General features: G+C 44.3%; 1 protein-coding gene across 1 annotated transcript in view; it reads left to right on the top strand.

The window, feature by feature from the left end:
* The first annotated feature begins 2,996 nt into the window (after positions 1–2,996).
* mdfic (MyoD family inhibitor domain containing) overlaps positions 2,997–15,605 on the top strand; it is a 24,915-nt gene continuing 12,306 nt past the window's right edge. The window contains exons 1-3 of the mRNA XM_056276665.1: positions 2,997–3,403; positions 3,688–3,838; positions 5,874–5,987. Coding sequence (XP_056132640.1) covers positions 3,748–3,838; positions 5,874–5,987 — 205 coding nt within the window. The 5' untranslated portion in view covers positions 2,997–3,403; positions 3,688–3,747. The remainder of the gene's footprint in view (positions 3,404–3,687; positions 3,839–5,873; positions 5,988–15,605) is intronic.

The following is a 15,605-nucleotide window of genomic DNA, read 5'->3' as shown; positions in this document are numbered from 1 at the left end:
TGCCGCTTCAAAAAGGCGAGGAGGCCGCGTCTCCTCGTGCCGCGTGGGGTTTGTGTGCGAAACCTTTAAAGATTTCAAAAGCCGAGTTCAAAGCGACACCTCAACTCTTCTCACGCCGCCATCCGAGTGGACGAGAGCACCAGCACGGGCTAACTTTCCCATTTCAATTCCAATCACATTCAGCTGAGGAACGAGCTCATTAGGGATAATTGTGCATTTTCTATTCTACGGTTTCCCTTTCGCTCCTCACCTCCTCTCCCTGTGGAAAGTTTTACGGCCGTGACAAAAACCAAATGCGTGGACCACAGATGTCGAGCGAAAACCACTTATATAAGGAGGCTTTGTGGGAACGTCTTGGTTAATACTGCAGGTGCTGCGGCAGGCCAAAGGCTCAGACTGCCCAAATTGACTCTTTGACACGCAGCCATTCAGTCAAGTGTCAAACCTGGCTTGTTAAGGCTGTTGTCAGAGCTCTAAAATAACATTATAACTGTTATTCTTTTGCAATCATTTACAAAAGGCATTCAAACCGGGTTCCAAAGCCTTGAGATGATGGAACCACATTGGTTGTGTGTGTGTGTGTGTGTGTGTGTGTGTGTGTGTGTGTGTGTGTGTGTGTGTGTGTGTGTGTGTGTGTGTGTGTGTGTGTGTGTGTCTAAGTCCATCCATCCATTATCCAAACCACTTATCCTGCTCTCAGGGTCGCGGGGATGCTGGGGTCTATCCCAGAAGTCATTGGGCGGCAGGCGGGGAGACACCCTGGATAGGCCGCCAGGCCATCACAGGGCCCACACACACCCACAAACACACACACATTCACACCTAAGGACAATGTAGTGTGTGGAAGTGTTAAGGTCAAAATAAAAATGGATAGGGGAGGTTATTGTGGATTTGAATACATGCAGATGTGTGTGCATGCACCCACGTGTGTGTCTGTCTGTGTATGTGTGGGTATTTTTGTGTGATATTGTTAGGGACAGGGAGAGCAGGAGATGTGCCCGTCTTGTTTGTTTGCGGCACCAAACTCCTTCTCAGCGAAGGAGGATTAGGCCTGTCGGCAGTGTGTGCACCAACTGAGCCACTACACACTTCAGCAATCAGGCAGGCTGCCAAACAAACAGATGAAGTCAACAGAGAGATGTTTCCTTGTGTCTTCTGAGATGTGACTGCAACAGATGCAACGCTGACACCACAGCTTGACACAGTGTGACAGCCTACTGTGTACACAGCCGGCTCCACTTTGACTTATTTTGAAGGGGGGGGGGTATAGAAGACACTACGCACATGATCACACACAAGATAATGTTTGTCAGAAGCAACAGTGGTGTCACTACGTCAGAGAGAGGAGAGACAAAGACAACTGAGGTTGATTTCACGGTGCAGTCATGTCGTGTGTATTGTCACATGTAGTAGTATGATTTCCATAACGGGGGGGGGATGTGGGCCACGGCCATTTTTTTTAGGTGGGGTCTTTGATTTGCACTGTGCAAGATTCAATCTCTGAGGTGAGCCGTGGCCATTACACAGCGAGGTCAAAATCCCATTACTCAAATGTAATTTATCCATGGTATTTCTTACAGGCCCGATCCCTCAAATATATCTCCACGTTGCCACCCAGATAGGCAGTCTGAAAGCATTGCATGCTGGTTAACGGAGTTCTTGGCTTTGAGCGGCTCTCAGGGGAAGAGGTGGGGGTATCTGTATCCAGGTAATTACAGTCTGAGGGGGCAGAGGCCCTCTGTGATTACACATCAGCCCCGTAATGGATTCAACACTTATGGATGGAGAGAGAGAGAGAGGGAGAGAGAGAGAGAGAGAGAGAGAGAGAGAGAGAGAGAGAGAGAGCGAGAGAGAGAGAGAGAGAGAGAGAGAGAGAGAGAGAGAGAGAGAGAGAGAGAGTATGAGTTAGTTGCGAATGCCGCATTCCCCCCCACTCCCCGTTGTAAGTCAAGGGACAGGAGGGCGGGAGGAGACAGGGTGGGGTGGGCTAGGTAGGTATATCTGCAAGATGGATTACATGGGGTTTGCCGAGTTCAACATTGACACAGATTCATCGTAAATCATTATGCCGGGGACCCGGAGTGATTTCTGCATTAGGACCAGAAAATGGAGTTCAGCCAGTCAATGAGGGAGGGCATATTTCACATCAATCACCTCCACACTCTCATACTACCAGGGTTTAAATCTCACTTATACTGTTACCAATAGGGTTCAATGGCTATGATGGCAATCAGCAAGACACTGCACTAACAATAGCCTACTGACTACACTGGGAAGTCTGCATGGGGCTCCCTTGCCATTTATCTAAAGTGAATTATGTATGAATTGAAATGCAGAGATTTAAAAAAAAAAAGAGGGTAACATATCTCATCGGCGATGAGGGATTGGTATTTGGGTTATAGGCCTGTGGTGGTGCCCCTGTGATTGTTCCAAGTTCATTCACAAACTTTCAGAGCCAATCCTAGACGCTGGTTCATTTTCATCCAGACGGATACTAAATTTATCAGACGCATCCCGGCAAATTTAAGGACCCCATTTGTGACACGCGTGAGGCCAGCAATGCTTCACCAAGCCAACCTGCTGATGGCGCAAAATGTAGTTTTTTTTCTTCTTCTAACGAGAGTCATGATTAAAAATGTCTAGTTTCATGAGTCAGAAGAATAGTTTTTCCACCCCAAACAGGAACACCCAATCATATTCAACACACGAATGGCATTTCATTTTGTTCCTCATTCGGTTCATCATCAGCAAGTTTCAAACGCAAAAAATAACGCAGACGGTGAAATATAACAGCGCGTCTTAAGTCTAAACCCTGAAAATGGGCAGTTTTAAGTAAGTGACCGGGAACCAATATAACATACCACTAACTCGTTGCTCATGTTTTAGGGACACACGCCCGACTTTTCCAAACTCCCCCCCCTCTTTTCTTCTTCTACTTTTTTTTCTTCTTCTTCCCTTTTTTCCCCCTCACTGCCAGAAAAGCGAGCGGAGCCGAACAGCGGCTGACTGGCTGAAGGAATCCGGATATGATGAAAATGTTTCAGCCCAACTATCGTCAACAAACTGCCGTTGCCGAGCGTCGAGGACTCGGTGAAGGATTATAGTCAACTTTTATTTATTTATTTTCTTACTAAAAAAAAATCCCCCCCTTGTTGAAACATCTGGAGAGGGGGGAGGGAACGCATCGACAACTTGGTGAAAGCTTTTATTTCAATATCCACGTTTCTCGCTTAGCTACAACCGGAGCTGGTCTCTCCCTCTCTTTTTTTCTTTTTCTTTTTTCCCCCCTTTCCCCGCTAAGTCTCAGCGAAAGCGTTTCATGGTGTAGTAAAAAAAAAAGAAAAAAGGAAAGAAGGATGGGAATAACTCAGCCTTGAAAGCGGGGAGTTGTCATGTTTGAAAGGTAAGCTGCCTTCTAAACACAAACTCGTTTCATCATCTGACACGTTTCGAGAGAGAGACGAACATCTTAGCTTGTCAGCCGGAGTCACTTTCGATAGTTTGATATAAAGTCCGCGAAAGTTTTTAAGCGCCTTGTTAAGTGATTGACGTCACATTCCCCGACGCGTTGAGTAAGCGGACGGTGACCTGCGTGTCGACAGGTTATGGACCTTGGCGTACTCGTCTCTGTACCTACTACACATGGGGTGGAGGTTTGTATTCATGAAGGTACGTTGGTTTTCACAGTGCTGCCGGGTGACTAGAGGATCTTCTTACGCTGTGTGACCCAACAACACGACCTGTCTGATGTCCAAGGAGACCTCCGTCCGACCTCCGGATGGGCCTACGGGGCCGAGCAGGGACCACCATCCAGAAACGAGTCCCCTTCTGTCAAACGGTAGGGCCACATAGCCAGACTTCAGCCACTCGCATGTATAACGGGGTTTCCTAACGCATGGCTTTGTCATGGGATGTTTTCGTGCGTGAAGCCAAACCCATATCTTATTTGCACTGACTGGACTGATTTCCTTTGACCTGCTCCTTCCTCCTTTATGTTTGCCACCCCGACAAGACACTGTCGTTGAAAGATCAGTGCTAAACGGTAGGCACATATACCTTCAAGAAGTGGCATGGTATTTTTGGAAAAGTATGGAGGAGAAAAAATGGGGCCGGTCAACTTTCAGCCAATTTGTGCGTCACATGTCATTCAGGGGGTGGGGGCCTCTGTTTGCCAAGAGAAGTCGACTCCGATACAACAATCAAAAACTTGAATTCCAGTATGTCTCTATTCAATTCTTAAGCCCCATGATGCATGTTAATTTCTTGTTTGGGTTCAAAGGTAATTTATTGGTGCTTAGCCCCCCAACCCCCACCCCAATAATCAGCACCCCGCTTTCATCAGTCCATGTAGAATAACACCATAGCATTCTAAAATTAAACCTATGTGGATTTAACATACGACAATATACATGCCCCAGTGATAGCCACGATAGTACTTTATCCTTTTTTTAATAAAGATTGTAGAAATATCCTGGTGACTGTTAACAGCCACCACAGCCAATTATCGTTTTTAATTAACTCTCTAGTTGCCAGTATTATCACAAGTAAAATAAGCTTGTTTTTTTTCCTGTCAATTTTTTTTAACTTTAAACAACTAATGAACCAATTAACCATCATTTTTATATGCAGCACCAATATGGCGCTGTCAAATAATATAGCAAAGTAGGACAAAGTAAGCAATCACTGCAGCTGCTGGATTGTGAATGGATTTTTTTTTTTTTTGCTGGACCTACAAAGACACTGTAAGTTCAGACTGGATTTCCCCTCTGCCAGGACTGTGGATGCTGGAGTACACCAGTTTTTCTTTAACTGTGATCACTAAATACCACAATGCATCAACACTAATGCCGCCAGAGTAGGCATCGGTGCAGCGTTTCAGCAGTCACACCAGGGCTTGAGATTCACCATGAATTGGCCCTAAATCGAGATTGTGCCAGATCTACATAGAGCTACAGACGTGCATTATTCATTCTTTGCCCTATCCATCATTGCTTGCAAAACGGAGTGCTGCGTCATTGGAACAAACTCATCACTGTGTCCAGTGTTGGGTAAACACAATTGTGAGGTTTCGCTGAATCACGTCGTACAGTTTTTGATTTATCCGTTCCAGAGGACAAGCTGATAAGGTCTTAAAATAACTCAAAGATTCTGTTTACTGAAACCTCGGGCAGCAACTGTGACCAAGTACCTGGCACCCAACCAATAAATTAAGTCATAATGGATGCTTCATTTGCTGAACAAAGCAGCGTTGTGCGGTTTGTAAACAAGAAAGTTAAGTCCTTGTGTCAAGATGTCAAAAGAATTAAGAGGTTAAGAGAAATCGGTGAAACCTTGTCTGTTGCTTTTGCATAGCTATCAGGGTTAGGGCTAGGGCTTTGCCTACATACTTTTTCCAATTTAGATGAATGCTGCCTTTATGCCAGTAAAAGAAGTTTGGCAGGTAGAGCACGCCCGGGAGCAGAAGGAGAGAAAATGAGATCCAGAAACCTGGCAATGCTTTAACCTGAACCGCCCCACTATGTTGTGCAACCATTTGCCAAAGACCTGTGCTTTATCTGGCAAAAAGGCAGTGCGACCTCTGCACCTCTGGCACACCAGTCCCTGTCCCTGGTATTATAGTACGTACACTGAGGTTGACCCTGCGCTCAGAGTTTATGTCTGTTTTTGGAAGAATGGCTGTAATGCACCTTATTATAGAACAGTTGAGCTCTTATTGGGCTGACATTAAAATGAACTACCGAAGCACTTTCTCTTCGTCTCTCTTGCTCTTTAACATGCACACGCACACTGTGCGACATTATGTTTTGCCTCGAAAGTCGTGTGTCAGCCACTTTCTCCTCTTTGTTCATGTTATACACTGCTCCCAATCCTAGATGCCTGCGACAAGCAATCCTCAGGAACTACAAAACCAACCAGAAGGGCACCATCCACTGAAGGAAAAAGTCACGTGACAGAGGAAGATCCTAATTTCTGTGAGCCTGTAAGAAGTAAGTTTTAATGGCCTGGGAAAGCTGTGGGATGAACAGGATGTCGCTGTTTAACTTTCGCGATGTACAACAAAAACAAACAACTCATCTGTACAGAGGAAAGACTGCAAACTTGTATAGGCAGACAATGACAAGCACAGTTACCTCACACAGTCATGCTGCTGAGCTGAATAGTGGTAAATAGCACTTAGCAACATTTTATTCAAACACTTATGTGGTTGAATTTACCACTATGTCATTAACATGCTTCAGCCATTAAGATGTCTACATATTTTGACAGTGATGCAATATATATATATATATAATATATATATAATATAATATATATATATATATGCTCTAACTTGGGATCAGTGAAAGATAAGCTTCAACGTTTTCCAAATACGATAATATCGAGATAGCACCGGAGCCCTGTGGCATGGTCTTGGCAAGTGAGCTGCAACATGCCTGCTTTCTTAATGGACAAGACTTGGCTTGTCTTTCCACTCTGCTTCCATTTCCAACCCTCAGCCCTGTGTTGTGGGAATGAGGAAATCCTGTCATGGTTTTGGCGCTGACTGTCTCAACGCACTGATTGCAGTTCAGCCGCAATGTTTCTCCCCCATACCAAACATTTACCTATTGGAGGAGATGTTTGCCACTTTGTAGGACTGCTTTTCTTTTGAGAGGTGTAGCCCGCAGGGCCATTTGTCTGTTGTTGCAGCTTGACCGACTAAGTTAACATTGCAATGATGAAAGAAGATTGTAAGCAAGAATAAAAGCGTGCTCTATATTTAATATGCCCTTAGACTTTTCTCATATAGATTATTGGGTATGTTGCATCTTGATGAACTTCCCCACCATATCATCGTTGCCTCGTACTGCATCCTGTTGCGTTTTGCATCTGCATCTTGTCCTGTTTTAGCCTTGTGAAATTAATAGGGGAAACTAATTTTTTGATGGGAATGCTCTCACCATTTGCTTTGGAGGGCATGGAAAGTAAGTCGTCATGCCCTTTTTCCACAATCCCTATTGTAACTCTGGCAATAATGAAAACAACCTGTTCTATTTACAATGTTTGGTTAACTCCTGCCAATTACCTCCTGTCATGTTTCCATCCTAACTTGGTTACATAGTTTTTGTTGAATGTCAGTCTGTTGAAACTATGCGCAACAATAATTTTTGGCGTTGAAACTCGTGTGCTTTTTGACCCTTGGAAACAGGTCTTGAGTGTTGTTCAGCAAGTTGATAACGTAGTATATATCAAAGGTCAGAAAAGGTCTGAAGCTCTTGTGTGTGTGTGTGTGTGTTATTGTTCACATGAAGAGTAAGATGTGTCAAGCAAGGCTAATAGCAGCTGATTGCTTCCATCCCCATCCATATACTAAGTGCGTAGTGATAATAAGGATTGTGTTTGCGTCTTTACACAGCAGCTCTGTGGTTGCTAGGTTGTTAACTTTTCTAGGGCTCCTTCCTCCCCCTCCTTACAGTTTCTTTTTTTTTTTTAGTTTGTAATGTAATGAATTGCCAGCGGCTTGTTTACCGAAGCAGCGAGGAAATGAGATTTGGCTGAAGAAAAAAAATTTTCTATCAGGAGGTCTTTCCAGCTTGGCAGGTATGTGGAGTTTTGCACTTCTGTGGCTGCTGGAAAGCCTTTCTTTCATCTCAGCAGATAAGCCCCTGTGACAACAGTTTTGCGTTGTAATTGATGTCACCCCTCCCATTTACACATACACAAACAATCTAGCTGGTGAGGGAATTTGGAAAAATATGGAAGACATGATGCTTCTCCTTTTGAGACCGTTCCAAGAACATGAAGAAATCACTTCGGATGAACGGAAAGCCCCCAAATTTGTGTCACTAAAAGAACGCTTTATGAAGTTTTTATTTATCCATTCATTTTGCATCATGCAGTGTTTGAGGTAGATGAAAGTTGGAAATCCTCTACATCCAGATGGATTTCATTTAGCCTATTTGTGTCAAAGACCAGGCGATCTTACAGTGGATTCATTTGCTGCGATGGCCAATCGGATTGCTTGCTGGCGGGGATAATTGAGAGCCCACTTCAGCACAGAAACAGGAAATCAATAAGAAATCATCTGCCTGCCCGCATCCTTCTACTCGTTCTATTTTTCTTCTGCTCTCCATTGTCAATTTTAAAGCTTGTGTACTCCCGGGAGGTTTCTGAAGAGGACCACTCGTCTCATGTTCAAGTAACATAGTAGTTTTTATCTCTGCAGTCTCCAATGTTGTTTTGACAATATTGGTTTGTCAAGAAACAAGAAAGCTCTCGCAAACAGGCCAGCAAACATGGCAGTCGTGACATCATTGGGATTTGCTGTGATGTGCTGAAAACGGTTCCACTTCACATGGTACACTACATTTGCATGAGAGTGTCAACACAATGACGCCAGGGGAGTAATTAAACCTCAGCACACAGCTGCAAAAAACCCAGCCACTTGAAATTACAATGTGGGATCTAAAATTTTGGTCTGGACTCTGGAGCACACTTGAAGGTCTTTTCCCCTTTTTTTTTTCTCCCCTGAACTTTTGCAGCAGTATTCAGAAATGTCATGGGTATGACATTGTCTTCTTTGGACTGGGGGATAATTTGACATTATCATTTACTGTCTTTCAGTGGTATTGCATTGGGATGACAATCGGATGTTGCCACATTGTGACAAAAATTTTGCACAAAATGAGGTCCGAAATATGAGAGGGAGTGTTATTTGAAAACTAGTTTTGGTTTGATATTATACTTACAGTACCATACAGTTCAACATGATGAGCCTCAGCTGGATTCTTAAAAAATGGTATTTTTGCATACGTAAGCAAATATCGTAACGTGTTGAGACCGTGTAAAATTCACCATGACTGTCGTGGCAATAACATTTCATTATTCAGCGTGACTTCTTTGTTTCCTGTTAGGGCTCCTCAGCATTTAACCTCATAACCGACAACTTTACAAGTAGGTTAGCGACCTTTCTACGGAATTGCTATTCCATCCTGGAACCGATTTGGCTGGTTTAAAAAGAAAAGAGAAATAATATCATGATTAATTTCTGGATCCTCCAGTTACCATTGGTCGTTACATTCCTGCATGCCTTGTAAGGACCTTGTCAGTGAATGGGTTTTCTTTGGCTCCACTATCCTGGAAGAGGAGGGAGAATCTCTTGGGGGGGACAGACATTCCTCAAGAGACCTCTTTTGGTTTTTAAGCAGCTGATATCTCTTGCAAACAGGGCCATGGCTCTCCAAGCCCTGCCTGGAAATAAATTACCACGACCAGATGCCAGTTTTAGCTATTTAATCGTCACATTATTCACCGGATTGTCAAATACTTTTTTTAAGCACCTCCATAGCGGATAAAGATGACCTTACTAGCTGATGAGGAACAAGTTTTCTTTTTTTTTTATGTCTTAGGGAAATTCTGCATAGAGGAAAGAAGGTCAAATAACATAGCTCTGTCTGAAAAGAAAGACATTACACTGGCCTTTGTTTGAATCCCCGATTGGGCTCTTTAGCAACAAGCCTTCAAGGTTATTTACCTGGGTGCAGAATTTACCTTTTTGGAAGTGAATATTTGACACTTGGAAAAATGCACTAAAGATGGATTGTTTAATGTATGAGTTGCACATAATTACCACTCGTCTTACACAAAGATGCCTTGATGGCGCAATGGTTAAAAAAAGATACAGGCAACCGTATGGTGTTATGATATCCTAGCTAGTTTTTATTTATATGAGGGAGTAGCTTGGGATTAGCTACACATACAAACAAAGGCCAAATACGTCGTCACCATCCATCGAAATGCTGTCTGTAGCAAGCAAGTATTGAATCAAACTCCTTAAACTGTCGCACTTTTCCTCATCAATATTCCAAAGTCAGGGTCTTAAAGTGAAATCAGTTTTTCCATCGTGTCTTTTTTTTTCTTCCACCTTTGGGCTGTTTTCTATATTTTTTTCAGGGATAGGAACTGGATGATTGTTGTTATTCAAGATTCATATCTTTATCTTCAGACCCCTGTCTCTGCAGAAAATGTGTCTGAACCACAGATCTACTTTAAACCGAGCCATAATTTTCTAGTGATTACTTACCATTGGGTCACGGAATCAAAAACTGTATAAATAGGGTGAAATGCTCATGCAGGGGTTTATTAAAATGGCCATTGTAATTCTGCCTCTGTTGTAATTATTTTCTCATTGTCTTGGTGCGGATAGATTTCATATGGGAAATTTCAAGAATACTAATTAGCTTATTTTACCTGAAGTGCCTGAGCCTATTCGATATGATTTTTTTTTTTCGTGACGAGATTCAAAATACTTGAGCCAAATATTAGATATGCATACTTCCATTTATGGACTGAACTGTTTGAAGATCATCTGTTGAACGCAAGGCGACATGCATTGATTGATGTTGATTGTGGAGGAAGATAATACCTTTTTTGAGCAGGTGGAGATTTGGGATATTGGAAGTAACCCATCTGGAAAAAAAAACTTGTAATATTTGCCCTTTCTGTCGAGCTTTTTACATTAGTTGCAGTGATGCGCCTAACTTTTTCCAAATAGACACAACAGCATATAATTTAGGTGTAGCCAAAATTTTTCACCACACCTTTTGGCGCTGCAATAATACATTTTTATAATGTATCTGTTGATGATGTTGGGTCTGGGCTGGGCCTTTCGGGGCTGGGGACTGGTGTAACAGGTGATGAAAAAATAATCAATAGTTCTCTTCATTTTGAATTACCGGTATGTTTTAAGGTTGTGATGTTGCTCAAGGAGGAGTACGGGGTGTGGTCTTTCACATGCTCATGCCTTATTTTTGCCACCCGCATTTCGCGAAGACCCGCCCTTCTCTGCCTCTGATTGGCTAGTACTTGCTGCCGTCGTTGGTTAGTTTAGTTGGGTTTAGGCATGAGTAGTGTGATGGTTAGGGTAAGGAGTATGATGCAGTAGGATGTCTTCGCAGAAAGAATGCAGGTGGGAAAAATCAGTCAAGTTGCATTTTATATATGCTCTCTCTCTCTCTCCCTCTCCCCATATATATGGGCAGCCCGGTGGCACAGTGGTTAGCGCGGTCACCTCACAGCAAGAAGGTCCTGGGTTCAAGCCCCAGGGTAGTCCAACCTTGGGGGTCGTCCTCTGTGGAGTTTGCATGTTCCCCCCCTTGTCTGCGTGGGTTTCCTACGGGTTTCCCCCCACAGTCCAAAGAGAAGTAGGTCAGGTGAATTGGCCATACTAAATTGTCCCTAGGTGTGTGTGTGTGTGTGTGTGTGTGTGTGTGTGTGTATGTATGTATATATACACACACAAACTCACAGATTTGCTAAATTGTAGGCGTACTGGTGCGACCAATAAAATGTTTAGTTGCACTTGACAGATATTTGGTCGCATGAGCCCTGAGTTGCAAGTGTGTTTGTCATTTTCTGGAAGTGGCAATGACTTGTTGCAGCATGTGCATTCAGACAGGAAGATCCACCAATTTGCGCTTTACCTAATATAACCTCTCGGCCAAGCACAGATAGGGCAGACCCACAGTGACAGTTTATTGTCTTTGCACTTCCAGTTCCAGCTTCTGCTTTTTGCTTCTGAAACCATCTCCGACCACACACAAGACAGCATTACTGCTTTTCACAAGTCAGAGAGAGAGAAAGAGAAAAATCAGCCACTTCAAATGAGAGCAGCGCAGGGGGGATTACTTGGCCTCTAACTGGGTTTTGGCTCTAACATTAAGGTTAAAACCCTTTTCTATTACTGAGATCTCTGCTGATGTTGCCCCCGCCAGCGCCGACCCCCTAGAGCTTCCAGCTCCGTGCCCCCTTCATGTTTGCAGGTTCAGTGCCTCTCTGCTAGGTCATTCTGTCAGGGCCTCTGATCACTGGAGGATGACCAGGGACCGGGGGCTGGCTCCCATCCAGAAACAGAGACGGCCACAGCTGACACAGGCCCTCCGCTGTTGAGATCCAAGCCCCCTCCCTCCTCTCAGGCGAGAGCTAAAATCGATATGGCCGTCTCCGTGTTTAAAAAGCCACTCAGAGGCAGACGAGCTCCCCTGTCCCAAAGGCTGATCTCCCAGCTTAAGGCCTTGATTGGCACCCCAAAGGCGTGAGGCACTGACCCACAGCTGTCCCATTAGCAGAGGGTTAATGCTGAGATTGATACTGAGCAAATAAAGGAACTAGGTCTGGGGCTATTTTGATAGACTGTCTATCCCCTCTCTGACCCAGAGACAGACTGCAGCTGTATTCCTGCATTCAGGGAGTGGCACTGCTGTCAGATCTTCATCTATGACTCCCAAAGCGACTAGACGGGTCTAACACACAAAACTGGATACACACTGGGGTGTGTTTGTTTGTGTCTCTGGCGTATGTGTCCACGCATGCATCCGTACGTGTACATGCTTTACAAGCGTTCAGCCCTGCATATGCGCATGTGCATGTATGCGCGCTGGCCGTTGGATTTTAGACGAGTAATTTTCCTGTGGAACTTTCACTCCCAACAAAGAGATTTTGAAATCTGCGGAATCTGTGACTCATCGATGTAACTGAAACTGAAAATACACTCGCTCCCCTCTTCCCGCCCTCTCTCTCTCTCTCTCTTTTTCTCCGTCTTCTCCTCCCAATGACTCTGGATGTGTTGCACCAGTTTTTTGTTTGCAGTCGTCAGTGAGCAGAGGGTGGAGCACGTTTTTGGAGTATGTAGCCTGGCAGCTCCCTCAGGCCTGCTCTGAGTCAAGTCATAATTGATCTTTCTAGAATAATGTAGCAGCTAGCTGTGTAAAGCCCAGAACCCATGCAAGGTGTGCAGCTTTTGTTAAGATACTGCAGACTCGTTTTTAGTTATTTTCTTTTTACCACATTTCCTCTCTTCTCCCGGGCGGAAGGAAACGGGTGAGGGGGAAGAAAAGGAGGAATTGACAAGGCTCAACCGGGCTCATGCAAACTTCTCAGACGAAAGAGAGAGGCAGAATATAATACATCATTTGGTGTTGTTCACAGCACCAGTTTGCTGCTACGTGAATGGCCCTTGATGTCTGGCGCACAGCTACATTAGGACCACTCAAATTAGCCTGGCGCCAAATTCCACACAGTCGTGGAGAGGCGAGAGAAAGTGAGACCTCAACCACCCAAGCTCTGGGGGGGCATTGGTGGCACACTGTCACAATGTGAATGACTTCCGCTCAACGTGATTCATATTAGAGAAAATGGCATCTCATTTGGAGTTTTTAACGATTCAGATAGCAGTGAGACATTAATCTGGGAAAATGTTCCATTTTGGAAATCGAAGCGTAATTGACGACAGGGGCCCCTCCAAACCCACCTCCCGTGCCACATGCGATGAAAGGTTCAGGTCGTCAAATTGAGCGCCGGTCTTTCAGGTGGCCTCCTCCACTGTAAAATGTAATTAAGCCGAGTAAGGTTCGCCCTCAATAAGCAGCGAAATTGACAGATGTGTAATTGATAAATGCTGGATTTTTCTCGGTGATCTTGTCGTTTGTGATGGGGGTGTGTGAAGTGTGCAGAGTGTGCATTGGGTTTTTCTAAAACATTCTCTTTGAAGATGTTTGAGGAGCAGGTTTGAGGAGTCAAATTCAGCAGTGACAAAGAAAATAATAACCATCACCCTGAAAAAAAAAAAACAAAGTAAAAAAAAAAAAGAAAACTACCAAGAAACAGCCGAGCTACACTGATTGGCTATTCGTCACTCATGTATCATCAAAACCTGGTATGGGAGGGGTTTCTGGAGTGCATAGGAAAATGAGACATGAAGGAAGGTGTGCTGTTTCCCCCTGAAATGAAATGCATTATGATTAGCAGGGCCGGATGATGGCAGCTAATAGAGTTGACTTGGCGTGTCACTGCCGCTGATGGGCCACCACTATGACACACATACACCTGCACACTTACACACACACAGATACATGTACCACATGTCATCGCTGCTGACAGGGTATATCTCTCACACGCATACACACACACACACACACACACACACAGGTGCGCGTGCACGCACAATGCATGTCACTCTTGTTGATAGAGCTCTCACATCAAGGCAGGTAATTTAGCTCTCCATCATCATCATCATCATCTGCCTTGGGTAGATACAACTCCGTGTGTGTGTGTGTGTTTGCGTGTGAGTGGGAAGGGTTACTTAAGTCGTGAGTGGTCTGACACAGCGAGGATTGCCCATTGAATATTCAGAGTAATCAGTTCTTTCACTTCTGTTGGGGCAAGTGACATTTCCGTTAGCCTTTGCCAGGTGGCCATCCAACCCCGCTTATGTGTCCAAGGCAAGGCCACGTTCCAGTTCTCACACGCATCTTTACATCGAGAGGTTCTAGTGTCTCTAATCAGTGCTCATTCTTGATATTCAGTGGTCTTGGTCCATTCACTCATTTCTCGCTGTAGAAACCTGCATTACATTGATACTAATCACAAGTGTGTGTGTGTGTGTGTGTGTGCGCATATGTGGTTGGGGGGTTGTTGTGGTGGGGAAAGTTGAATGATGAGCCCCGCGTCGCTCGTCCATTCCTTGCAACACGTCCTTCCAGACAATAAAGAAAGTCCTTGTCCCGGAGTTGGGAAGGTCAAATGGTAAACGGGGCTTTGATATGCCCAAGGAAAATTTTAATCAGAGCCCTTTGTAATAACATTCATTGTGCTTTCTCTCTTTCTCTCTCTCTCTCTCTCCTCTCTCTCTCTCTCTCTCTCTCTCTCTCTCTCTCTCTCTCTCTCTCTCTCTCTCTCTCTCTCGCGCAGTACTGCAGTGTAATTCCCCTGGTTTTGCGTCTATAAATATAGTCAGGGAAGATGTATAATTTCTAATGAGAAAATATATCCCTTTGGATTGAAAGGCAGAGGCTGTTCTGTTCCAACCACTGCTGTTTGTTAGGAGGAGAGACTATACCTCGGGCTGTTTAGGTGTGTGTGTGTGTGTGTGGGTGGGGGGTGGGGGGGGGTGGTGGAGGGTGATGTGAGCCCGGCTAGGTCATTGCACATTTACAAATTAGCATTTCAATCAGGCAGGTACATGGCCAGCCGAGCAGAAAATATACATGTTTTTCTAATATGAGGCACAAAAGATAAACAAAACACTGACTGTGTTTGCAGAATTAGCATTTCAGAGCTAACTGCCACTGCATATTTTTGCCCATTGCTGTTTATGATTCAGAACTGAGATTGGGTTTTTTTTCTTTTTTCTGGCCTATATTCCATTCACTGTGGTTTAACCCACAAAGTCGTAGCATCGTGTAATAGCGGTTATTAGAAGACGAGTACAAGATCCAGATTGGGGTGTTTATTTGGCTGACATGATGTGACATTTGAATAACTGTATGCTCCCCATGATGGGCATGCTAATAGGCCTAGGTAAATATCCTTCATGTCTCTCTCTCCCTCTTTCTGTCTCTCTCCCTTTCCGTCTCGGGGGCATTAATATTAAAAAGGGCTGAGCCGTAGAAACAGAAAAGCTCGTGGTTGCCTTACCTGTGACTCTCAGCGTGGCAATATGCAAATGAGACTCTCCACACTGCCCTGTTTGACCCCCGTGTTATATTTTCATGTTCCAGACTTTATTTTAAAATTCTTATTTATACGGCTCTGCTTCAGGTTGACGTACATGAATACATATTTCACCC

This window comes from Lampris incognitus, chromosome 3 (assembly GCF_029633865.1).
Source record: "Lampris incognitus isolate fLamInc1 chromosome 3, fLamInc1.hap2, whole genome shotgun sequence".
Lineage (NCBI taxonomy): Eukaryota > Metazoa > Chordata > Actinopteri > Lampriformes > Lampridae > Lampris > Lampris incognitus.
Note: the sequence above shows the minus strand (reverse complement) of the source record. Positions and strands in the feature narration are given on the sequence as shown.